Raw genomic sequence first — 26,075 nt, 5'->3', positions numbered from 1 at the left:
TCTGCTCGCTATATCATGCAATGATGGAATGAAAGTTCAAACTGCTTTCAAATGTTTGAAGGAACAAACAGAAACTTTTTTAGCTTTTCTCTCTTCTTCTGTTTCCATTAATCTCAACATAATTTCTTTGACATCCATCCATCGAAAAAAAAATTGGCTTTAAAAAAGTGTTTTTTCAAATGCCATTTGATCTCATGACACAAATGCTGTGTCATGGCAGGTTGATCACCAAACTGATCTTACCTTTCCAAACCGATGCTGTTGGAGGTACAACATGCCCTTCACTCTGATGTTCCCCTCCATTATGTGAGGCCCGGACTCGCCCTGTCGTCCTCCTCCCACGCTTTTCAAGCACACTGTAACCACGCACTGCAGACAATGGAGTTTGGTGGGTTTGTGAGTGACGTGTGAACCAGGGCTCCCTGTCATGCTCTCTTCCTCTAAGCTTAATTTAGTCACTTAGACGTTGTGCGCAGTGTGTGCGTGTGTATGCATGTGTGCGGTGTGTGTGTGTGTGTGTGTGCGTGTGCGCATGCGTGCCTGTGTGCCTGCGTGTGTGTGTGTGTGTGTGTCTGTATACATCTATTTGTATGTATGTATCCATACGTCTGTATACATCTATTTGTATGTATGTATCCAATATGTACTGTGTATATAGATATGAAACATGTTGTTCAAATCTGCAGTGGACTCTTTAAAACTATGTGATCAAACAGAGTATATTGACATATTGTGTTCCATCTTGTCTTTGCACAGTATCCTGCCACTGTTCATTTGTCTTTCAGTTCCGCTTTCTTGTCTCCCGTGTGGTTTTCTAGGTGGGAGAAAATAGCAACAGTGGTAGAGCTCACTGATCACAGCTGGTCATGAAACTTTTATGTTAAGTTAAGTGCAAACCTGTGCATATCACACTTGCAACAAAGAAGTAACAGTTGTGGTTGTCTCTGTAAATCGCCTAAAACTACTTTGCTTGAGAAGACAATATAGTCAAGCACACCGAGAAACAGGGTTTTTGTTTATTTGTTTAAACAGACACTGTCTCCTGTCATACAGACTTCAGCAACATCACTGGCAATAGGGTTGCTCATGCAAGTTAAGACTTGAGTGGGGTACTAGAAGGCCCGTATTACGGTATACAATGTGTTGCCACTGGGCACTATACCTCAAAGGCCCCCTGTACCCTGTACCCTGTGTTATCTCACTTAAATAATTACAATATTGTGTTTGCCATATTGTCACTTCAAAACTACTGCTGAGCATTTATGTTCAATATTGCAATGATTTATACTACAATTATAGGCAAAATAGTTGCCTCTTTGGCTTATTAGTTTAAAATAGTTTACAGTTCTGTATATGGAAAACTTGAGAGACAATTTAATCATTGTTATTCCCTTTTCAAGAGACTTGTACTATAATTTATGAATAATGTTTGCAACAATGTCTTTTTGAAAATCTGTTCTCGTGCCTGAAGAAGTAGTCAAGAACTTGTATTCTTCTATCAGACTGCCCTCATGTGCTCAACAAATGCTACTACAATTTATGTTCAATTTGTGATATTTCAAACGTATAGAGAGAACACCATCTGTTCTTTTTACATCAATTTATCAGCATAAATGTTACAGCTTGCATGAACATACAAATAGCTTTTTAACTTTGGCCAAAAGTGCAGTTCTTTATTATATTTCAGAGGAGTAGCCTATGCTGCTCAATGCAGACATGAAAATTACGAGTACAAATTGTACTCATTTCCACAGGAATGTCCTTCAGGGCATATGGACACTGAAATCCTAAAAGGGATTGATGATTTATAACAGATTAGTGATTAGTTTACTATATAAGGCTTTTTAATCTAAATACAAACATGTTTGTATCTTGATTTTTTTTTATATTGTGTGCCTATGTTTTGCTTTTAATTAATGTCATTAAGTCAAAGTCTCTGATATCCTAAAAGACACTGAAATCAACAGAACCGTGAAAGCTGTGATTGGTGTTAATGGAAAGTCACACTTTTTAGATACAGATGAAATACTCTCAGGATATCTGATGATGCAATTTTGCTTCAGCTGGGATATATTCATATATACTGCCTCTAGGTGGCGATATGACCCCAGCTTTAGATAGCCTACCTGTGAGCCTAAAGAGTGCTCCAAACCCTAAGTTAACACTTAATTAAGGCTCTATTTGATTTACTTAATGATATGATCTGCACTTTCAAGAAAACAGTCCAGAACAGAATTATTTAAATAGATTATAATATAGCTGACTGGAACATGGTGACTAAAGATGTCTAGCCTGTTGGCTATGCTATCACAGTTGTGGATGTTCAGCTTTTTCTGAATTCAAATCAGGGAAGCATCACAAGTCCATGTGTATCAGTAGCCTACCTCTTGCAGTGTGTGTGTTAATAGTTAACCTTACAGAAAGTTTCTTAACATGGAAAAATATGTCTCCATGCTTTTCAAAATGCATAAAATATATAAATATGTTAGTTCCTTACGTTTACAGTTCTTTTCAATGCAAAATATATCCTTGGCCTATTACATTGAAAAATGAGCACATCAGTATTGGGATACTTTCAAATAAATAAATTATCCACTAGCAATTAAACCAAAGTTGAAATATTAATATAGGTCTGTATGTGTAAAAGTGTAAAATTGCGGCCTGGTATGCTGAGTAGAAATGATGGTGTAAGTTGCCTGAAATAGGGTGATGTATCTTTAAGGTCCATGTAAACAAAGGCTCGTTTTTAGCGTTATTGAGCGAAGAAAATGTTGCGTAAAGCTATTCAGAAAAGAAGCGAACAATTCCATGCGTTCAAGTCATGTACGATAATTGCGTACGCGTGGTATAGAATATGGGGATATGCGCGCATGCTCTTTGTTAGGGGGAGTGAGAGGAGCATGAATGGAGCAAAATGGCGGATCATGTGCAGGTAACTAAAGGTTTATGTTTTGATTAAAATGAAAGCTAAACATTTGTTGCATTGAATGCTATTGAATATCGTATTGCAGTTTTAATAGTTGGCTGGGTAAGTTTATTGCGATTCGTTGTTTATGGAGGCACGTCAGAAAACAGGGTACGTTTATGGATGCGATTATCAGTGTTGACTTGTGGCCTGTCATCGTGTTAATTGCTTCGTTCATAGCAATCGCTGTTACTAGAGGTCCTTTATTGATTTCGTTCTATCAATAAAACGGTACATTTGCATTTAAGTTAACCAGGATTGAGTATGTAGACACTCCAAACGAATTTGGATTTGTTATTGCATCTGCCTTAATGGTGTATATTGTGATACATTATGTATTATTTGGTAAACAAGACATCCAACGTCCATCCAATGGGCTGGCCTGACGACTCCGTGTTGCTAGCTAGCATTATTTTAGTGGGAAGAGATACAGACTTGTTACCACATATCTAATGCAGACCCTGAAATTCTGAGTTGCCTTTCAAATAGGAATCGCTACCCTTGCGTTGCCACTTACAACACTGTTTTAGAAGGGTGCATTGCCTTGGAGCATGGTACTTAAGGTCTACCGCTGTGCGGTAGCTTACCAACAGTTAGCATCTTGCCTGAAGTATCACTTAACTCATGGAATTCTCCCGCGCGACTCCTCAGCTTACGTTACCGAAACACTGGAAACTGAATGTGAACAAGCGAACATAACTTGCATATGATATGAATGGCTACGATTTTTGTATTTTACCGATGTTAGCAACCAATGTTGTACATGTTTACCATTTGATTTACAGTATTTTACGCTGCTAATATAGCCTGGTTAGTTCAGGTATCACCATGATGAAATAAGAGCTAGCTAATATTAGTAGCTACTAGCAATAGTTAGCTAGCTTCATTGAATAGCAAATGCTCATGGACCTGTCTGTCTTGTATACTGGCTAATTTAGCAGAAAATGTCTGGGCACCATAGCCCTAGAATTCGAGGTTTAGGAATGTAGCTAGTTACTACTGAAACACTATCTTTTATCCAATAATGTTACTGTTTTCAAGTAGTCCTTGCCTTGCACGATATCTTGCTAACCCGGGCATATGAGCTAAATTCGCTACTTAGCTCACTAGCCGTGGTCATAATGATTTCGCTAACGTTACATCTCGTTGCTCTTGTCAGTAGGCTAAGTAGCTAGCTACAAGGGGCTAGCTGATGTTAATCGTGTCTACTTCATGCTAGTGATCATAGCCATAGGATAGAGATGCCTCTATCAGTAAGTAAATATCAATCATCCTGTGATTGTATGGTGAAGGAGTGGGTCGCTTATTGTAAGATGACCTACTCATTTATTTGAATAAGCTAAGTATTTTAATGTAACTATCCGATAATACCTGGATGCCTGCTAACAGAGCAGCTAAGAAGCTAGTTCTTGTAAGTTATTAGAGATAATCTGCTGGGGAGCAGAGTGATTTTCTCTTTAAGCTGGGTTGGTGCTTCAATGCAACCAGCGCCTCGCACTGTAATGCAGTAACTTTACGTTTAATTAATAGCAATAACGTTAATAGCAAGACGCTTCTACAGTTTGAAGTAACTTTAACGTTATCGTTAACAATCATAGCCAGAGACTCCTCGAGAGTTTCCTCGAGTCAGCTTTGCAAACTAATAACGATAAGCTTCTAAACGCCAATTCAAATGGTTGGTTCAGTTTATGTGTGGGTTTACCTCTCTAGGTGGGTAGTTTAAACAATAACGTTAATAGCGGTATTCGTCTCCCCCTGAAACTTACTGACGTGTTTGCCGTTAATTATGTTGTTAAAGAAAACTCTCCTTGCTGGTTTGTCAGCGACTGCAAGCTTCAAAGGGCCTTAAAAGGCTAGTGCCATGGAAGCTCACCCATAAAAAGTTACAGTGGTTGTATTTGTTCTGAACCACAAACGTTCTGTGTTATAGAAATGTCAGATTGGGTTATGAAATCGACATGACTCAGCACAACGTTGACCTTTAACCTGTGTGCATTTCGCCACAATGGTTTACCAGTCTTTAAGGATGATGGTTCAAGCCTTTAATTGTATTGTTGTGTAGATCAGAGGTGAGGTTAGTTGTAAGTAAACCTACAGCAATGGTTAAATAAAACAACAATTCTCAGATCATATTTTCTCTTTCCAGAACTTAAAAATCTTTTCTACGAAATATGGACACATGGTTATTGTCTGGCAAACAATTTGTGTATTAATCTACAGATAATTTTCGTTTTTACAACTACTTACCACACATGTTATTGATGAGAAAGCAAATTTAAAATAAGTTAAACTTAAATAAGTGTATATCTGAGCATAGTTTTCTGTGTCTGAGAAATCATGTAGACAAGTTTCTAAGTCTGTCTGTAGACTCAAAGTATCTCAAGCCAATTTAAAGGCATATCATGATCTCATACAGTAATCCTCTGTCTGTGAGCTTTATCACAGTGAAAGCCCAGACTATCAAAGCAATATGGCATGGGAGTAATGTTGTAGTCATACACACTACAGCTAGAGGAACATGTCACAGTGCTAAGTGAGCCAAACAAACCCGTGGTTCACCCAAATTCAACGTTCCCTCTTCAGAGACTGACCCTTATCTCCTGTCAGCAGTTCCCTGCCTAATGGCCAGGCCTGTTTTATCTTTGCGAATCCAAAATGCATTCTCCCTGTGTTCCTCCTTTCTCAGGGGCCCACTGGTCTTTTTCACCATTTAGAAGGACTAGTTATCAGTACAGCTCGCATCGTCATGTGCACACACACTACATGCTATTTGGGTAGCTGCAGGAAATGCTCATGCAGTTGTAGATGCTCATGTCTCTTGGGTGTTGGGCATTTTATCAGTGACACCAGATGTCAAATCACATATATGTGCGTCAGATAGTGTGTCTGATGGAACACTGCGAAACTTGTGAACATCTCAATGTTTTTCTTATGTGTTGGATAGACTGAATTCGAAGTTTTTTCCTACTGATGTTAGCTGTGCACGGCCATAGAGGGTGGAGGTGTGTGTGTGTGTGTGTGTGTATGGGGGGGGGGGGGGGTAGTAATGAGTCAGCTTTTTTCACTTTCCTTCACTGAAGCCCAGTAATGTTGTATTTTAATGTCTGTGTAGCCATGGGTGTAGATGTGTTATTACAATGTTAGTACACAGTTATTATCATGATGATGATTATTATAATTAATTGTTATTGTTATTATTCATGTACCTGTCGCAATAAGGCGCTCTGATGGCCTTATCCTCCCATTGCCCTACTTGGGTTAGTTTTCCAAAAAGCAACAGGCCTAGACCTAGAGAGCAATGAGAGAGCTGCACATTCGTAATGGGAAGTATTTTAGTGTTTAAAAAATTGGTGATTCATGCCAAAATGAAACTGCGAGCAGAAGTCTTTTTCAAATAGATGCTGTTGTCAGTCAAAATGACCAGGACGTTTGCAAGGTTGTGTTGTCTTTGGTCCCTAACATGAAGTTCTTTAATGACCTAGCAAGTGTGTGACACCACAAGCAAACTAGTCTAGAATGCAGTTTGTTTGAAAATATGCAAGGTCTTCTTTTGACAAACCATTTAATTCATTATCAATAAAGCATGTCTCATTTTTGCTGTTAGGCCTACTTGATTGATACTGATTTGCGTTTATCACCTTCGCTCCCCAGTAGGGGTTAAGAGGGTATTGCAATCGGGTAATTGTAATAATCACTGTCAATAAAAACTTTTGTTAGTGCTTAGCCAGGGGTAGAAATGAGAACCAATCATAGTGCGTTCATAAGTACGGAGTAGGTTAAATGTTTTGTAAGCAGCTCTGTTTATTTATCTGCTGCCTCTGGTTGCACAGGTGTCGTTGAACTGTAATTCCACAATACTGATCTGCAAGCATTTGTACTGTGCCATCTGTACTAGTTCACTGCTGTTGTTCCCGTTGGTGTCAGTCAGTGCTCATGTCTCCACCTGTGTTCCAGAGCCTAGCCCAGCTAGAGATCCTGTGCAAGCAGCTGTATGAGACCACAGACACCACCACCCGCCTGCAGGCTGAGAAGGCCTTGGTTGAGTTCACCAACAGTCCCGACTGCCTGAATAAATGCCAACTCCTGCTCGAGAGGGGAAGTGTAAGTACCAAAGCTTGAGTCTGGAAAGGCTTCAAATGTAGCTTCTTGTTGGCGTTTGATGAAGTAGTTTCAAAGTGTAGCCGGGAGAAAAGACGCATTACATGCCTGAAGTGATTAAGTTCATGTTTTTGTGCCTGTGCAGTCATCCTACTCGCAGTTACTGGCTGCCACATGTCTCTCCAAACTGGTCTCCCGCACGAGCAACCCACTTCCTTTGGAACAGCGCATAGACATCCGTAAGTCCTGGCTCACTCTGTTGTGTTGTTTTGTTTTGACTGTGAGACTGCATGTCTCAGTCAAACCCACAGAGGTGACCATCACAGGCATCGCAATTTAACAAAATCTTTTCTTTTCCTCAGGGAATTATGTTCTTAACTACCTGGCGAGTCGGCCAAAGCTTGCTGCCTTTGTGACACAAGCATTGATCCAGCTCTATGCCAGAATCACCAAGCTTGGGTGGTTTGACTGCCAGAAGGAAGATTACGTCTTTAGGAATGTCATCGTAGATGTCACACGGTTCCTCCAGGTATAGCTCGTGTATGATGAGAAGTTCAAATATCAACAGATTTCTCAGGTTTAATTGTTTGGAATAAATTATTCCAAACAATTAAACACCTCAGGGTTTTTACATTGATGTATGCATGGAAAGGTTTAAAAGCTCTTGTTCACTGAAGTTCAGACTTAAATACACCGGACAAGCCTTTTTAATGATGACAATCTTGTGGAATTGCAGGACAGTGTTGAGCACTGCATCATTGGAGTAACTATTCTTTCTCAGCTTACCAATGAAATCAATCAAGTAAGTTCCTCTGCGCTCCTCAATGATGTAAGTGTTTACCCAATTTTACCCTTCATCCACGCTTTGCAGGTTTAATGCTGTGCTGCTTAGCGGGTAAGACCCCCCTCACCCCTCCAAAAAAGCTTTGTTTTCTCTATAGATTTTTGAAGGGGTAGAGAAGGAATTCAGAAAGTGCCTTGTCTACATCCTTGTATTTCTAGCACTCCACAACAATCATACAACTACATGCATTCTACAACTTGTACAACAATTTCAGGAAGCATTTTTATTTTCAGTAGCAATGGGAACCATTTTAATATGGCTGTAATGCAGGGATATTACAAGGATGTCTACAGGCAGACATGAATAGCCTTAATGGCATGTTAGCATCATTAATGGCCTTCATGATAAAGATGGACTGTAGAGTCAGTAATGACCCACCCAATGACCTCCACTAATGGACTAGCAGAAACCATTTGAGTCAACATTTTATGCTGAATGCTGTGAATGCATTTTTGAACTGGTTGTCTCTGTTGAAATTGCACAGGCCCTGCCAAGCTCACCCTGGCTTTGCATCTAAAGGCATTTGTGAGAGAATTACACAGTGCTTCTGTTTGTTTATTTGATATGATGGCAATTTTCCTTTTATAATGTCTACATATTTATTCAGCTGGTGCTTGTGTCAAAAATAGCTTGGAGCCTAACCAATGTATATATTTGTAAAAGTATTATAAATGCTTATTGTATGAGTGTGGTGACTTGTTGAAACCATTGCTATGTGAGCATGTTGATCTGCAGCTGTATGTGTTAATATAATATGGTGGTTTTTGCTCTTGATCCAGATGGTTTGATTAAGATTCATGCTACAGCTAGGAAAATGACTAAACGAAAGAAAACACTGTCTAGTGTTTTTAAACTAAATTAGTAATTGTAGAACTGTTGTATAAAAGAGCATTATGACACTCATGTTTGTAGGCATGGTAAAGGATATCATTTTGTGGCTGACCAACTAACCATGGGGATATCCTTTTACCAACCCTACACACATGTCATATCGCTTAAATTGTGGTTCTGGGTAGCCAACAGCAATAGAAGAATGGGCCCCGACTCTAAACTCCATGTTTTGAAGTTCTCTGCTGTGCAGCAGTCAAGCTGACAGCCTTGTGTTTGTTCCAGGCGGATACAACACATCCTCTGACTAAGCACCGGAAGATTGCGTCGTCGTTCCGGGACTCCTCGTTATTCGACATTTTCACGCTCTCCTGTAATCTCCTGAAACAGGTCAGTCGGAGGGCACCTCCTAACCTTGGGAGTCGGCCCACACATCTCTCTCTCTCTATCTCTATCTCTATCTCTTTATCTATCTATCTATCTATCTCTCTGAGGTTGTTGCTGATGTTGTGCCTCTCCTCAGGCCTCGGGGAAGAACTTGAACTTGAACGATGAGAGCCAGCACGGGCTGCTCATGCAGCTGCTCAAGCTGGCCCACAATTGCCTCAACTTCGACTTCATCGGCACGTCCACGGATGAGTCCTCCGACGACCTGTGCACCGTCCAGATCCCCACCAGCTGGAGATCAGGTGTGTGTTTGTGTGTGTGTGAAGGGCAGATGATGTCCGAGGGCATGTAGGTGAGGGCAAGGCCTGTGGAGAGTAGGAGTCACAGACTCTCTTGAGCTAATAAGGGAATCCAGTTCAATTCAATCTTTTTCAGACTCACAGGAGGGTCCATAGGATATATAATAAATAAATACAGTAGAATAAAATAAAAGAATCATCTCATGACTAGTAAAAGTGAAACATTCCTGATCAATGTATCAAACAAACAATCAATCAGACAGTATCGTTTCTCTCGCCAGTGCTTTCTAAGCCTGGAATGTTGTCATCCCACCATTTACCGAATTTACAACAGAAAGTATTAACAAGTGGAATTCCGGCATGGTTCCGATGAGTCCTTAATATGCCTGATGTGTGTTTCTCTCCCACTTCTCCGCTTCTCTGCAGCTTTTTTGGACTCCTCAACCCTCCAACTGTTTTTTGATTTGTATCATTCCATCCCTCCTTCCCTTTCTCCTTTGGTAAGTGAGCCGTTAGTTCATTGAAGGATGATGTGGTGGTTGTTTTCATGTGGCTTCTTAGTTTTTGTTTTGGTCAGCGTAATCATACAATGTGTGTGGGTTTTCCACAGCAAACGTTACAATGTGTGTGGGTGAAAAGCCACAGCAAACGTTACAATGTGTGTGGGTTTTCCACAGCAAACGTTACAATGTGTGTGGGTTTTCCACAGCAAACGTTACAATGTGTGTGGGTGAAAAGCCACAGCAAACGTTACAATGTGTGTGGGTTTTCCACAGCAAACGTTACAATGTGTGTGGGTTTTCCACAGCAAACGTTACAATGTGTGTGGGTTTTCCACAGCAAACGTTACAATGTGTGTGGGGTGAAAAGCCACAGCAAGCGTTAGTTTTATTCATGTGGACTCCTCCACAATCTGGATATGCCGGATATGCTAAGCAATCTAGTTTAGGCCAAAGTTTATGCATCTATGCTGTTTCCTGGAAGTCGTTTCTCTCCACCTACTCGATACTGACACCATGACACGATGAATTGTATTACAGAAATTGCTGTGGTGTGTTAAAAAAGAGTAGGATTTCCAGGGTTCCCACGGGTCATGGAATTTCTGGAATATCATGGAATTTTGGAAAGTCTATTCCAGACATGGAAAGTCAGGGAATTTTATAATTTTGGGGGCAAAGTTATTCAATGTCCATTTATTCATCTCTAAAAAAGTAAAAGATTCTTGAACGCTACACGGCTGCTCTGAAATCATTGGTCAGTATATTGTGCCATTCATTTTTTGTCAGTGGGAACCCTGGATTTCCTTAATCGTAGTGTCTGTTCTAAAAAATAGTTTTTCCAGTTTAAATGACTCCCCATTCTGCTTTTGACTCTGTTCTGTTTAGGTACTGTCATGTCTAGTTCAGATTGCATCAGTCCGGAGGTCACTCTTTAACAATGCAGAGAGAGCAAAGTTCCTCTCTCATCTAGTAGATGGCGTCAAGAGGATCCTGGAAAATCCACAGGTAATTTCCCCCTTGTTTAATTGCAGTATGTCCCATAGTTTGCCATCTACATTCATAATGGTACAGATGTCTCTAAATGATATGCTTGTTTACTTTCAATTACTCTTTGCACATACACATGAGCTAACCCCCAAAACATTGTATCGAAACCTTTTGTTTGTTTTCAGAGTCTGTCTGATCCAAACAATTACCATGAATTCTGTCGACTGCTGGCCAGACTAAAAAGTAACTATCAGCTTGGCGAGCTGGTAAAAGTAGAAAACTACCCTGAGGTTATAAGATTGATCGCCAATTTCACAGTCACCAGCTTACAGGTTTGTGGCCATTGCTTGTTACAACAAGCATCTCACACACCAGTCACCATTTGTTTTTGTTTGTTTGATTTTGTTTTTGTTTTTGCCATTCAATATTGTGTGTTTCCTGTTTGCAGCACTGGGAGTTTGCCCCCAACAGCGTGCACTACCTGCTGAGCCTGTGGCAGCGGCTGGCGGCCTCTGTGCCCTACGTCAAGGCCACTGAGCCCCACATGCTGGAGACCTACACTCCAGAAGTGACCAAGGCCTACATCACCTCACGCCTCGAATCGGTGCACATCATCCTCAGGTACACTGCAGCAGTAACTTCACCGTGGCTGACAATAGGGCGACCCGGGTTTCATTCCCGAACCTCCCGCTGCGAGTCTGTGTTGCTTTGGATAAAAGCATCTGATAAATCTAAGTCAGGTTTAACATCAGCTTTAACGTATTTAACAAACGAAATTCAATTAATCATAAAATGGCCCTGATATGTCACTAGACATTAAGAAATCATGTTCATTTCAAATACTTATATCACTGACAACAGTAGCCCGGCCAGAATATTGTCATTTTTAAAGTGAAGTTGCAGCCCTCAACTGATGTTGTGTTATAGATAGATAGATAGATAGATAGATACTTTATTGATCCCCGAGGGGAAATTCAGAAATTTTGTCATGTCATGTTGTGTTTTGGCCTGATGCGCCACCCTCCACTTATCTATTAATCACAAAGTCAGTAGTGTTTCGGCATCCGGGTTGGCAACCTCAAGTCAGGGGGAGGGGATACACCTCTCTACAGTAATTTGAAAGTGATTGCAGTACCAGTTTTGGCCACAATCTTACATATGGTTCTTTTAAGAAGCTAAAGCCTTTAGATGTAGCCTAGTAATCATTCATAATCAGAGTGGTCAAGCAGTGGCTAACTGACACGCTGGCTTAGTTTGTCGTATCAGTCTTTAGTCTTTTAGTGTCTTGTTTTGTATCATAATGTATAGATGAATTGTGTAATGTATTGGGGGAGGGAGGGCCTTACTATGACTGCTCTTATGCCTTTTGTTTAGTATGGGGAAATTAGCATTTTGGATATGATGATACTGTATGTACTGTATGTGCATAATGTCTATGCATTTATTTTAAAGATTCCACTCAAGCTGAAGTTCTTTAAATACAGACTTCTAAGACATCTACTTACTGGATGTGTGTTTGTTTTTGTTTTTGTTTTGGCCTGTCCCACCCAGGGATGGCCTGGAGGACCCACTAGATGACGCGGGCCTCGTGCAGCAGCAGCTGGACCAGCTGTCCACCATCGGCCGCTGCGAGTACGAGAAGACGTGCGCGCTGCTGGTGCAGCTCTTCGACCAGTCCGCCCAGTCCTACCAGGAGCTGCTCCAGTCCACCAACTCCAGCACGATGGACATCGCCGTTCAGGAAGGTGAGGACGCCCAACTCCGTCGCAGATGACCGCTCTCCACTGCTACTTTTCCTTTGCCAGTTCATCAGCCATATTGTTTAATACTTGTAAGCATCCCATCATCCCCAAGCTTCTGTTGATCTGACTGTATCTAACTACAAATGTTTGTGTCTGTGTGTCTAGGCCGACTAACTTGGCTGGTGTACATTATTGGGGCGGTGATTGGAGGCCGGGTTTCCTTTGCCAGTACAGATGAACAAGATGCAATGGATGGAGAGCTGGTTTGTCGGTCAGTATCCAGCTGTGACTTTTGGCATGTGACGGTCCAGAAAACCATTTTACTTCAGTCATTTACACATATTCCAAAACGTTAATTTTTGCCGCTGGATTTTTTTTTTTCCTTAGAGTCTTGCAGTTGATGAACCTGACGGACTCGCGACTGGCACAGGCCGGCAACGAGAAACTGGAGCTGGCCATGCTCAGTTTCTTTGAGCAGTTCCGCAAAATCTACATCGGTGACCAGGTGCAGAAATCATCAAAGGTGAGATGCCAACCAACTCTTCCTCCCTCTCTCTTTCTTTCTTTCTTTCTTTCTTTCTTTCTTTCTTTCTTTCTTTCTCTTTCTTTCTCTCTCTTTCTCCCTCTCAGCATCTCTGTCAAAGCCAACCATGTGTGCACCTAGATCAGTGATGCCAGGGTTACTGCCCGCGGGCCGGACCCGGCCCGACTGTATGTCACATCCGGCCCGCGGGTGATACGAGGAGAAAATATTTTTATTTTATTTGTATTTAATTTTCGGTGGAATCCGTCTGTTGCTGCTGCTCGCCTCAGCAGCGTGCTGGCGGTAGACTAGTCGCTATCGAAATGTTATCAAGCTCGTTACAAAGTATTATGATAGTGTTCGTGCTTTTCAAAGTAAACCGGCGTTATGGAAGACGCAGCTCTCCAAGCGCAATGCAGCCCACTTCCCCTGTCTAAATTCTCAGCCTGTTAATCGAGTATGGACAAGTAGGCTACGCAATCTTGCTTTCCGGACTCAGGCATGAGTTTGACAATCGATTCACGTTTTTTGCTGAACTGGAAAAGGACTGCGCTTTTTTACTCTCCATTCACGATTGACGCTTCCGAGGTCCCAGAGGCGATCCAAATGCAACTGATAAAACTGCAGTGTTGTGCACCGTCAAAGGATTAGCCTACTATGTATCTGTTGCAATCGAATCATTTGATCAATCCAGTACCCAATGCTCATGGCCTTTGCAGATAAAATACTTGTGTAGATGTATGTTTGGGACAACATATTTATGTGAGCAGGCCTTTTACGTGATGAATATGAATAAATCAAAAGTGCGAAATCGCCTGACTCACAGACATCTGAATGATGTTATGTAGGCGAAATAGCCACTGCCCAGAAATATGCCTGGTGAAAGTTAAAAGGTGTCTTTTTGTTTTACTAATTCCTACTGGATATTCAATCACATGACCTATTGTTGGACTGCTTTATTCTGGCGCTTACTTTCTGTGACCCGTTTAGGCCTACTTGGCCAGGCCTTCTTTTAATTGGCCTAATTATGCGTGTTTTCATGTGCAAGCCTTCAATAAATATAATAAAAGTAACACTTGTGTTATTTATAGGAAATGGGTTTTGTTGGCACCTAGTCTATTTTGTTGCATTTCTAATTTATAAATGTAGGCTACTTGCATGGATAGGAACGTTTTTAGAGGGTAACTGTCTCCTGCTTTAGGTTATGTAATTGTAGGGCTCATTGTGAGGCATTTTGGTGCCAATGGAATTTCGTTTTGATGTGTAGGCCTTCATGAATAATTTCAAATAGTCTACCTATCCATATGTTTGGCATTTTCAGTGTTAGGCATTTTCAGTCCGAAAGTGTAATCCGGCCCTCGAGCTCTCACTTGAAAAACATCTGGCCCCCTGTCCAATTTCACCGTGGCATCCCTGACCTAGATGTTTGTGTGGATCCAGAAGTTTCCTTGAAATTGAGAAAACTTCTAATGATGGTCACCTTAACTTTATTGTGTTTTTGTTTTTTTTTTATTCAAAATATGGCAGATGTGTAACCTCCGCGCGGCCCTCCTGTTGTGGAATGCCCAATCCCTTTTGTCACTGCAGTGTTTATGCCTCTCCTTTGTGGCCAGGCCGTTGACTCAGCCCTTTTAATTGCTTGGTGTTGCGTTTAAATAAAGGGCCTCGCTCCCTTGAATGGCCGATAGTGACCGCCCCCCCCAGTAAAAGATGTGTCCATTATGATATGCACAGTTGGAAGTGTTGTGTTGTCACCTGCATGGCAAATCCATCCATTGCATGGTTTCTCTTTTTTGCTACCCAGAGGCTTCAAAATGTGAACACCTCAGATAAGTGGTGTACCATAGTAGTGCAACTTAGTATTGCTGTACCAGTTTATTTGTGTCCTCCATTATTAGCTAGTTTTTGAATAATTAGTGTTAATTTTAGTCCAAACGCACGGTAGATGTGGATTTAGCCAACCCCCCCCCTTAAGTATTTATCTTTACTCTTAACAAAACTATGGTGGCAACATACATGGATCCATGATCATTTTTCATAATGAGATGTGAGTTCACATTTCAGGCGTATTATTAAAAGATGAAGTTACAGTCAAGATGAATGCTTTGGGTGGGTTGTCGGACCCACGCTTTTACTTAGAAGTGCCTGTCTTGAGTGTTGCACTATTTATAGAGCTTCTATCTGTGCCCAAAAAAACACAATGACTCATGAGAAACCCAATTTCCAGACAGAATTGTGACATGAGTTGTGGGTTTTTTTGGAAGGTGACAGTCTAGAGAGCGCGTAGGGACACTGCGATGAGTGGTACAGCTGAGTGATGATGCAGAAAATATTTCTGCACAGTAGTATCCTCGTATGACTATGCAAGTACATATTCCAACTTGTAGGTTGTAACCTAGTAATTATGGAAAGGATCTAAGCGTGTGTGTGTCATTGTGGGTGCTCCTGGAAGACTGTGTTGTTGACCATGCTGTTCTGTTTTGGGCCTTTCCTCCTGCAGTTGTACCGGCGCCTCTCCGAAGTCTTGGGGCTTAATGATGAGACTATGGTACTCAGTGTGTTCATTGGGAAAATGTGAGTGTTCATCTGTTTTCATACTGCCATTTATTATCTTGATCTAAAGAGCCACCCCACCCCTTTTTCAAGGCTCCCTGTGTTTGTTATACCTGAATTCATGTACATGGTTGGACATTAGAAGTGCCATAAATAAGTGCACAGTTGAATGTGTCACATTTCTCATATTCTGTCATATTCTCTTATATTTCTCACATTTCTTCATGTTCATAGTCTAGTTGGCCTGACTGACTGTGTATTGACCTGTAAATATAGACTGCACATGTCTCTGGTTCACAATGGCCATTACCCACTTTCAGTGGAGAACTACATTGCTGCACATTTCAGTTAACACTTGGTTGCTGATGGTTTCATTGTGACCTGGTTTAGCTAATGGAAAGCCTAGAGAATTACTTGAGTAACGTCACAATTATTTGATGAGTATGGAAGCACTACAGTGTTTCATACTGAACTACTGGAACTAAATGACAAACATGGCCTTAGAAAAGCTGGAGAACTACTTGGTGCAAAACCATGTGACTTTCATTACTCCTCAGAATGCAAGAATGTGACACCCTTTATGTGAAGTGTTCAACTTACAGTGGACCACTGAGCATTTAACATAAGAGCAAAGCTGAACCCAGAATAGACACTGATTCTTCACTCCTACATAAAGCCTTTAGAAGATGCTTCATGATCTTCACAAAATAAATTTGGTCCCCAACTGTTTAAATATCACTTTGTGATCTCCGTATCAGTAATCATGTGGGCTAAATACAGTATCCAAATACCCCTGTAAAGTAATGTGATCTCATAATCTTTAGCTGCTTACAATTTTGGGTTTCAGGGCAGGGAGAGACTAGGGGGCTAATGCAACCATAGTGTGTAAAACATGAACAATTAAGTCATACGTGTGTAATATGTATGCAAATTGAAATGATTGTGTTCATGATGGATTAGTTTTGCATAATGTGCCAACATGCCTATATATGCCATTCCTAGCATCTTATCTCACAAGTTTATCTGTACTCTTTGTTATTGTTTCAAAAACATAAACAGTGTCTCTTAGTGAGTTTTGTTGCACCACAGGTAATGGTATATTTGTGTGATTTCCTCATAGTGATGTATTGATGAAACATTCTTCTTCTTTTTTTCCATGTAGAATTACCAATCTGAAGTACTGGGGACAGTGCGAACCGATCACCTCCAAGACACTACAGCTTCTCAACGACTTATCTATTGGATATCCTTAACATTACCCAGCCAGTTCCAAATATGGACATTTATAAGTTAAAGATGATATTTTCTCAGTAGTACTATCACCATGTCTCATTGCACTATGTTGCCTAGTAAAGTGTGTTCTCTCCCTGTGTGTTAATTAGTAGTAGTGTTATTCTCATGTCTCATTGCACTATGTGGTTTCTTGGTGTGAAGTGTGTTCTCCCCCACTGTGTTCCTTGACGGCTTGCCTGTACGTACAGCAGTGTGAGAAAGCTGGTGAAACTCAGTGCAGTCCAGTTTATGCTGAATAACCACACAGTGAGTTAACCTTCCACACACGCACACACTCTCACTCCCAGACTATCTCTACCCAACATGTCGCTGATTTAACTTGGCAAGATGGCCCTGTTACCCTATAATCTCTCTAATCTGGCCCAGGCCTCATTATACCCATGCTCATTTCTTTCTCCCTCTCTCTCTCTTTCTCTCTTTCTCTTTTTCTCTGTCTCTCTTCCCTTGATCCTTTCCTCCCGCTCTCTTCACCCTTTCTCTGACCAGAGTGAGCACTTTTCCTTTCTGGGCGTAAACAATCAATCCAACCTCAGCGATATGAGGTGTCGGACAACCTTCTACACAGCCCTCGGTCGCCTGCTTATGGTAGATCTAGGTGAGAATTTATCCCTCTCCTTAAATGTCTCGACTTCTATATGAGCTAAAGACTTGAATCATTCTACATGAAGGCCTACATGTTTTGTTTATTAACTATTTGCTTAAGTATGTATGGTTGTGTCTGCTGTAGGGGAGGACGAGGACCAGTTCGAGCAGTTCATGCTTCCTCTAACTGCGGCGTTTGAAGCCGTCGCAGCAATGTTCAGCACTAACACTTTCAATGAACAAGAGGCCAAAGTATGTGCTTCTGGTAGTTCTTTGGGCCCTGGGTTTAATTTCTCATCATATGTTGTTCATTAATCCGAATAGAGAAGCCTTAGGGATTTGTAACCCAAAGTTTTTGTCTATTTTTCCAGAGGACATTAGTGGGACTGGTTCGAGACTTGCGAGGAATCGCCTTTGCTTTTAATGCAAAGACCTGCTTCATGATGCTATTTGACTGGATGTATCCTTATCAATGTCACACCAATTGTTGACCGTCAAACAATTTCAATCTCTTTTGAAGTCCAAAACAATGGTGCTTGTCTCCTGCATAAGGTACAGATGTGCTTCCTTAATTGGTTTCCCCTGAACAGCTACCCCTCTTACATGCCCATCCTGCAGAGGGCGATAGAGCTCTGGTACCACGTCCCTGCTTGCACCACTCCAGTACTCAAGCTGATGGCTGAACTCGTCCACAACAGGTAGAGTCTGAGACTCGCAGCACACTCTACACTAGGGGTCAATCCCGAGGTGGCGTATTTCTGCCTCGTTGACGCATCTGGATGTTTGTTTGATTTTATAGTGGCAATGAGGGAAATTCTTTTTGCCAGTGTGCTTCCCTTTACCCGCCCCTCTTGTCAATCAAGGGGTCTGGTTTTAATTCACACGGAGATAAGATTTCATTAGCACGTTGTGACGATCTGCTGGTTGATCCATGTTGTGGTGTTCTTGTCACTCAGGTCCCAGAGATTACAGTTTGACGTGTCATCGCCTAATGGAATTCTGTTGTTCAGAGAAACGAGCAAGATGATTACGACCTACGGTAAGTTTGTTCTTTCAACATAAAGATTCATTTTCACTAAGCCGTAAACACCTCCAGAAAATACACATTATCAATTTTCTGAGCTTGTTAAAGCGATTAGTTTTAAAGCGATCAGACCATTTCACCTTGATGGCTACATTTCTTAAAGCAGACTGGAGAATGGAAACACATTTTTAGGTTGGTTTTGTTGAATAAGGAAAATTTGTGCATGGCCACAGCTACCGAGAACTAGTAACACCGTTGTTTCCTCATTCATATGCAAGTCTCAGACATTGAAATAACCACTTAGAAACAGGCTAATCTGAACAGAGACGGAGTGTGCTGCAAACAGCGTCTGACACAGCCCATCAATCTGATCACAATCCCTGTTCACACATTCCATTACAACTTTGAGTTGGAGATTCCTCCTGTTGTGGAAGGGAGAGAGTTTACTGGGATGGTGGTTGTGAGTGGTCTTTGGCTACAAGGCAGCCAATTAGTGTAAAGCTCACTTGATTATTCATGTGGGTGCCAGATAAGTATACAAGGGATGCTAGATATCTTCTAAAACGGACCATTTTATTCCCCAACATAATTATAGGTGTAAATGGGCTTGTAAAATAGCATCTGAGCATGTGTTTAACAGGCCAAAGTTGCATACTTTCTATGTTGACACAAGAGAACAAGGTGAAATAACCCCCTCATCCATGCTATGCCACCTTTAGAGTGTGTGTGTGGTAATGTCGTCAATGCTATGCCATCTTTAGAGTGTGTGTGTGTGTGTGTGGTAATGTCGTCAATGCTATGCCAGCTTTAGAGTGTGTGTGTGTGTGTGTGTGTGTGTGTGTGTGTGTGTGTGTGGTAATGTCGTCAATGCTATGCCATCTTTAGAGTGTGTGTGTGTGTGTGTGATAATGTCATCTTTCCACACACGTGCACATGTTTTTCCTGTAGTTCTGTTTACGCTGGCATATTACCATGCGTGGGTGCATTCCTCAGCCTGATGCCTGGTGTTGTGTGTCCCGTGTTTAGGGAACCGTATCCTGACTCTCGGCGAGGTGCCAAAGGACCAGGTGTACGCGCTGAAGCTGAAGGGCATCTCCATCTGCTTCTCTATGCTCAAGGCCGTGCTCAGCGGCAACTACGTCAACTTTGGCGTCTTCCGTCTCTACGGCGACGACGCCCTGGACAACGCCCTGCAGACCTTCATCAAGCTTCTCCTCTCCATCCCACACAGCGACCTGCTTGTAGGCAACACACACACACATACAGTACACACATACACACGCACACGCACACAGACTTCTGCCAAGTTTATGAAAGTGTTCTGAAAGTGACTGGTTAATATGTTGTCCATGCAGGACTATCCGAAGCTCAGCCAGTCCTACTACTCGCTGCTGGAGGTGCTCACCCAGGACCACATGAACTTCATCGCCAGCCTGGAGCCTCATGTGGTCATGTACATCCTGTCCTCCATATCAGAGGGCCTCACTGCACTCGGTAAGAAAGGATCAAACCCAGTCATGTACGCATGCAAACTCTGTAGTTTAGAACTATCGATCATGTTGATATTGATATGATGATCATAGTTAATGAATGAAAAGAACGATTATGTGACGATGATTACCTCTCATCCATTCTTTTTCTCTCTGTCCCTCCCGCTCTTAGATACAATGGTATGCACAGGATGTTGCTCCAGTCTAGACCACATAGTAACGTACCTGTTCAAGCAGCTCTCGCGCAGCACCAAGAAGCGAGCGGCTCCCATGGCCCAGGAGAGTGACCGCTTCCTGCACATCATGCAGCAGCACCCAGAGATGATTCAACAGGTGAGGGGCACGTCCACTTCAGCTGCACACAACCCCCTGGCACAGGAGATGCACTTGGGTTTAGCCAAGACAAACATTGTACTTCCAGCTTCTAGAATGTATTTGTTGTGACTACCAATCCATAGTTGAATTAACGTAGTGCCATGTTTACATAATAAACAAACCCTCACGCAGCAAACCATGTAAACGATGCATTACATGCGAGCAGACTTATGCATCAGTATCTTTTCTCACCTGATAGCTCATTTTAAATGTTCTAGATACTAGACCACCAGATGGCAGTATGATCATAATCTAATATACCCACCTACAAACCTGAGCATGCAAATGGGGCATGGTAGATTTGATTTTTTTTTTTTTCTGTAGAAAAGCCAGAATTCTTGGGAAGCTTGGCCGAAATTGCAGAGAAATTCCTATCAGCATTGTCTGTGGGCCAAGATCTTTATCCGATCAGAAATGCTGAAAGTCAGGGCTTAGTATCCAGAATGTCATTCAAATATAAAAAACGCATTCCGGGGAGTGGGGTGGTAGGGAACAGCAGAGATGTTTGTTTTTAAATCTGGCTCTAGAATTAACTTGATAAGCTGATGGGTTCCATATTGTAGATTTCGGTTTTAATGCATAATGTTTGTGAACTCGCATTAGGTCTTTGTAAATGATTTACTAACTTTCCCCTGTTGTTTTACAGATGCTGTCAACTGTGCTCAATATTATTATTTTTGAAGACTGCAGGAATCAGTGGTCAATGTCACGGCCACTGCTAGGCTTGATCCTGCTCAATGAGAAGGTAGGGGTAGGTTTGAGCACAGTTTTTTTCATCTCTCCTTTATAAAAGTATTAAATTATTAAAGTTATCCATCTCTCAGTATAAATTAATGTTTAAGTCCAACCTTTGGGAATCTAGATTCTGAGCGAGTTGGTTGATTGATTAGTTGTGCCTAGTTTATTGATTTTGGAGATATTGATTTTGGAGGCTGTTGTAAGTCTGCTGATGTCTCTTTGTTTTACAGTATTTCGCAGACTTGAGGAACAGCATTGTGAACAGCCAGCCGCCAGAGAAACAACAGGCCATGCACTTATGCTTTGAAAACTTAATGGAGGGTATAGAACGAAACCTGCTTACCAAAAACAGAGACAGGTAAGCCATCCTCAGTTGTTTATCATGTTTTTATAGACAGTTTTACCTCCTTTTGAAAGAGTGTCAAGTGTGAACTTACTCCATCATCTAGACCATCTCCCATTTCTGCGTTGCAATAATTAGTTTTTTCACACCTTTCAGGTTTACACAGAACCTTTCAGTATTTAGAAGAGAAGTCAACGACTCCATGAAGAATTCCACTTACGGGGTAAACAGCAACGACATGATGAGCTGACATTCCACAGAGCACCAGACCGCGGTGGCGTGGTCGTAATTCCCCCCCACCCACCCCTCCGAGCTCCCGCTCCGCATCCCTAACCCCCTCCCTGGCCCGGACGCCAGGGTAGGGTCTCCGCTGCGCAAGCCTGCACCTCCCACACCCCAGCCCCTCACCTAGGCACCGGTCCCCTTCCTGCTCCTTCCTCGCTCTTCTCCCCTTTTTATATATTCACATATAAATATACACAGATTTTAAAGCCAGTTTTCTCGAGGTCACTCCACTGACCTTCCTCCTGTCAGTCGGGGCTCAAAGTCCAAAGAGAGTTTAGTTGGGGTGGGGGTGGGGGTCGTTGCGGGCTGAAGAGGGGGTGGGGGTGCTCAGAGACACTGGCACAAACGTATGAGTGGCTGCTGTTCTTCCATCTCTCGAGAGATTTAGGGAGGGTGTGGATTATGCGTGCACTTGTTTGTGTGTGTGTGTGCGCGTGTGTGTATGTGTGTTTGGGGAGGGGAGGGGGTATAAGCTGGTATATGTAGTGCTCTGCTTCTGCCTGCCTTGTATAGAAACACACAAAAAAAAGACGTGTACATTTTTTTCATAACATTTTGAACAATGTTTATAATGATTTCAATTTAAGAAAAAACAAAGAAAACAAAAACAAAAACGATGAAAGTGTGTGACATTTTTACAGTCTAGTAAGTTAGTGCAACTGTGCTGAAGTGTGGGTTTGTCTGTATGAAGAGAATACTATATCCAAGTGACAGATGTTTGATTGGCGTGAGTGGTGTGATAGATCCAGTACATGTCAGAGAGGCTTGTGGAGGCGGGTGGCGTGGGAATAAGGGTAGGGTGGGGGGGGTTGGTTTTGCTTGAGGGGAAAGAAAAAAAACTGCGTTGTATATTTTCCTTAAAATCTTTAGAGTGACATGACGGCGCATGGAAGACTTTGTAAATACACTATTTCCTGCTGCCTTTCAGTTGCAGAGTAATGTTAGGGGCCAGTGGGGATCCCATTCCCATAAGTCAAGTCTGAGGTGTGCTATTGAGATGATGGTGAAGATGATGATGATGATGATTATGATAGTGGTTGTGATGAATGACTATAAAATCCTTCCCCCTGGGCCATGGAAACATCCTCTCTGCCTTTACTGTAGCTCTGAGTGTTGGGAACTCAGAAGCTTGCTGCCCTGGCCTAGGATTTAGCGATTGGAGATCAATCAAGTGAAAGTGGATGATTGCTACGTTCGATGTGTACGATTCATTCCGAGACCTCAGCTGCAGGGGGGGTGGGGTGGGGGTGCGCAACCACCAGTCCTCCTCCTCCCCCCTCCCCTTTTTTTATAGTCTCCGAAGGTTTGATCATGTCTTTTGTGGATTTTGATTAGCTAAAAAGATTATGGTTGTAGTGAAGTTGCTCTTCTCCGAGCATTTTGTCAACTGTTGCCCTGCTTTTTAATCTCACAGGCTTCCAGTCTCTCGTGGCTTTATTGTTGAGCTGGCATTTGTTTGGTAGTGAGGCCTATAGGATATAGCTGTGAACTTCAAAAAGAATCTGGTACTGCAACTCAGCTAAAACAGGAGTGAATCAAATCTTGGCAGTTGTCTCTAGCTTTCACCCAAATGTTTTTTCCTTACCCCCCTGAAGGAATCCAGTTTTATTTTTAATAACCGAATAAAATAATGCATCAAACTATGGTAGATTTAAAGAAAAAAGAAGCATTAAACAAGAGACAGAATGGAATATATTAGCAACTTGTGCTACTCTCAACAGATGTTGCTGCTAACTGTTTGTGAAGATCTAGCTCATCTCTAACCATGTTAAACACTCATGGATGTTTTAAGTTCCTTTTTTCGTTGGTTCCCTGATGTGAATGTGTCCTTTTGGCGACTGTGTGTTGGATCCATTGAGTGACAAGGTAGCTGGTTGAATTGTTTGGATGTCTGCTACATATAGTGTAAGCATTGTGACTGCAAAATAAACGTCAATGGTTTGTATATGAAGCTCTATTTATTCCACACAAGTCTACTTCAAACCCCTGCACCAGTTGGTTGAGGGTACACAAGACGTTATCATACAGGGGAAAAAACGCATGTCTGATACAGCATCAGGAAAAGGTTATACAAAAAAACAAAAAATTGCTTTATCTTGCAATGGTGCCTTGTTTATGCTCTTTCCTTTCTTTTCATTATCAGTCACAAATGTTGTGAAATAATATTACCGTAAAATAGACAAAGACCTGGGAAGACGGGACCTTTCCGCTTAACATAATCTGACACTGATGATCTGGCGCAATCTACACACAACTGTCTTCCAATGTTAAGTATTTTTTGTCTCAAAATATAATCAATTGTGTGGTTATTTCCCCCACCATTCTGAAATTTAACCAAATATTACATTAAGACGTCAGTCACACTGCTCTGTTGAAGACTAACTTTGTTCCTCCTTGCTTTGTTGCTTGCATTTGGCATTAAAAACAGCATCATTGAAGCCCCCCCTGTTCCTTGCAATCTCAATGGCATAAAACTGGATTCTGGTAGCTGTAAGTCAATCAAACAAGAGTTACACGATTAATTATACATCATGAAACAAGACTGCATTATACAGTTAAAATTAAAAATCTGACATACCGAATATTGTGTTTTCCTCGGTGTAGTCCTTTCTGCAGTCTAGACGAAGTAGTGTTCCATAATTGAAGTCCTCAACAATACCATCAAACTGATTGCAGAATGGCCTCCATCTCTAAATAATGAGATTGAGACGGCAATTATATTTAATAACTGAAGCATTTTAGTATTTTCCTCTAACTCCCAAGGAAGAACAATTGCAATTTTCAAATAAATTTTACTGGTTGATCAGTGAGACGTTAAATGCTGATGACCATATTCACTAGAGCAGAGTGCAATGATGCATTAATTAAAAAGAACTACTAATAAACATGCAAAACTGAACTTGGCTTGCACATTGTGCATATTTAAAATTGCATGTTAATGAGCTTGCATATTATTCATTATTATTTAATACTAACAGTCTTCCAAAAACCTCTTGGTACAAATGGATTGGTTTTCCTTTTGAATGATTAGGAATACCTCTTTGGCCTCAGGAGATTTTAGATGATCAGGGTCCAGTAGCTCCAGGTTAAGGTCACTAAAACTTTCCGTGAATGCAGAATATATTTTATCATCTGATTTGGTCAGTTTCAGGAACTTGGGATCCACAGAAGAAATCAGCTTTGGTGGGGAAAGAAATTTGAAACTTACAGACTCATCATGTTTAACATGTAATAGTGTATTAGGACAATCATACTTACATTAAAGTACACTTCTGCATGGTTGTATGCCTTCATGGCCCACATTACCTCCAGTTGGGGCTGAATGACAAAACATGGAGCATTTGAGTGACATGATACGATGGGGCCCATCAAAGGAGTACAAGACTGGCTTAATGGTTCAGTCTGACTGCAGTAAGTGGGGTAGAAGCTTCTACTAGGCCTGCATATTTAAAGACCTGGATTACAGTACATCACTGAATTCATTGCACTCCTGCAATATCACGTGATGTGAAACATAATTTGGGGTAGCACCTCACCCGCTGTACTCACATCATTTCCGTACGCCTCCGCCGGGAGAGAGAGAGCGTGCGCTGCTGCTGAAGCCCCCTCCACACCCTGAAAATGTAGAATAACGTGTCAATAAACATGAATGTAGTGTATACTGTCCTTAACAGATGAATGCTGGGGGGGGGGGGGGGGGGCAACAAACATCTCCATACATAATTACACTGACGTTTGTGGTTAGCTAGCTAACAAGATAGCAATGTATCCCGACTAACACTTAACATTACCAGTGCTCGCGACTTAACATAAAACGTATGAATAAATATGATAACACTGTTCGTGAGCAATATCTGACCACGTTAATAGTGAACTTTACTAACACCTTTGTACTGAACTGTTAACAGCACATGGTAACGCTAAGTGGTAAGTTAGCTAACATTTAAGCATGTTTGTGTCTGGCCTGTTGTGCTAAATGTCACATGTATGGCTTATTAATCTCTTGTAACGGCATTGAATAGAGTACCATTGGATGAAGCATGCAATGAGCAATGGCAATACTGTAAAGCGTGCTGCCATAACAAGTTATGTACCGAAAACTCCTTACCAAAGACGCCAATCCATTACTCGACGCCATGCTTGCTTGCGATGAGCACGTTGTCCTGAATCACGACAGCTTGGCGTCATGCGTAAAAGGCGTGGCTGTAAAGCCTAAAAC

The 26,075-nt window shown here is 41.7% G+C and overlaps 3 protein-coding genes across 17 annotated transcripts in view; 1 reads left to right on the top strand and 2 right to left on the bottom strand.

The window, feature by feature from the left end:
* Window positions 1-5,143, bottom strand: part of LOC121681012 (docking protein 3) — a 14,349-nt gene extending 9,206 nt beyond the window's left edge. For 2 of the 4 annotated variants that reach the window (XM_042060620.1, XM_042060622.1), the window contains exon 1: window positions 244-515. In XM_042060620.1, the coding sequence (XP_041916554.1) occupies window positions 244-429 (186 nt within the window). In that variant the 5' untranslated portion in view covers window positions 430-515. Of the gene's footprint in view, window positions 1-243; window positions 516-4,731 lie in introns of those variants that run through there. The other 2 variants (XM_042060621.1, XM_042060619.1) reach the window with 2 other exon arrangements.
* xpo7 (exportin 7) lies at window positions 2,795-23,801 on the top strand. 12 transcript variants are annotated; one of them, XM_042060616.1, is made up of 28 exons: window positions 2,795-2,932; window positions 6,920-7,066; window positions 7,209-7,302; window positions 7,426-7,592; window positions 7,800-7,865; window positions 9,021-9,125; window positions 9,259-9,424; window positions 9,848-9,921; window positions 10,807-10,926; window positions 11,094-11,240; window positions 11,357-11,529; window positions 12,460-12,653; window positions 12,816-12,921; window positions 13,038-13,173; window positions 15,674-15,747; window positions 16,889-16,969; window positions 17,202-17,265; window positions 17,506-17,614; window positions 17,747-17,853; window positions 17,973-18,061; window positions 18,192-18,299; window positions 18,558-18,640; window positions 19,652-19,866; window positions 19,981-20,119; window positions 20,288-20,448; window positions 21,137-21,235; window positions 21,459-21,586; window positions 21,728-23,801. In XM_042060616.1, the coding sequence occupies exons 1-28, from the start codon at window positions 2,915-2,917 to the stop codon at window positions 21,819-21,821; spliced, it is 3,264 nt and encodes a 1,087-aa protein (XP_041916550.1). In that variant the 5' UTR covers window positions 2,795-2,914; the 3' UTR covers window positions 21,822-23,801. The 12 variants fall into 12 exon arrangements, with proteins under 12 accessions (XP_041916550.1, XP_041916549.1, XP_041916545.1 ...); XM_042060615.1 differs by having other exon boundaries at window positions 7,800-7,892; XM_042060611.1 differs by having other exon boundaries at window positions 7,800-7,892; window positions 17,723-17,853; window positions 21,137-21,241.
* On the bottom strand, window positions 23,796-26,075 carry pbdc1 (polysaccharide biosynthesis domain containing 1). The gene is made up of 6 exons (XM_042060630.1): window positions 25,965-26,075; window positions 25,406-25,471; window positions 25,115-25,174; window positions 24,894-25,034; window positions 24,435-24,546; window positions 23,796-24,344 (listed from the first exon to the last, which is right to left on the bottom strand). Exons 1-6 carry the CDS (start codon window positions 25,992-25,994, stop codon window positions 24,235-24,237), a joined length of 519 nt encoding a protein of 172 aa, XP_041916564.1. The 5' UTR covers window positions 25,995-26,075; the 3' UTR covers window positions 23,796-24,234.

The sequence above is a fragment of the Alosa sapidissima genome, chromosome 13 (genome assembly GCF_018492685.1).
Source record: "Alosa sapidissima isolate fAloSap1 chromosome 13, fAloSap1.pri, whole genome shotgun sequence".
In the NCBI taxonomy this organism is placed as follows: Eukaryota; Metazoa; Chordata; class Actinopteri; order Clupeiformes; family Clupeidae; genus Alosa; species Alosa sapidissima.
The sequence above is the reverse complement of the archived record's forward strand: the minus strand, read 5'-3'. Positions and strand labels throughout refer to the sequence as shown.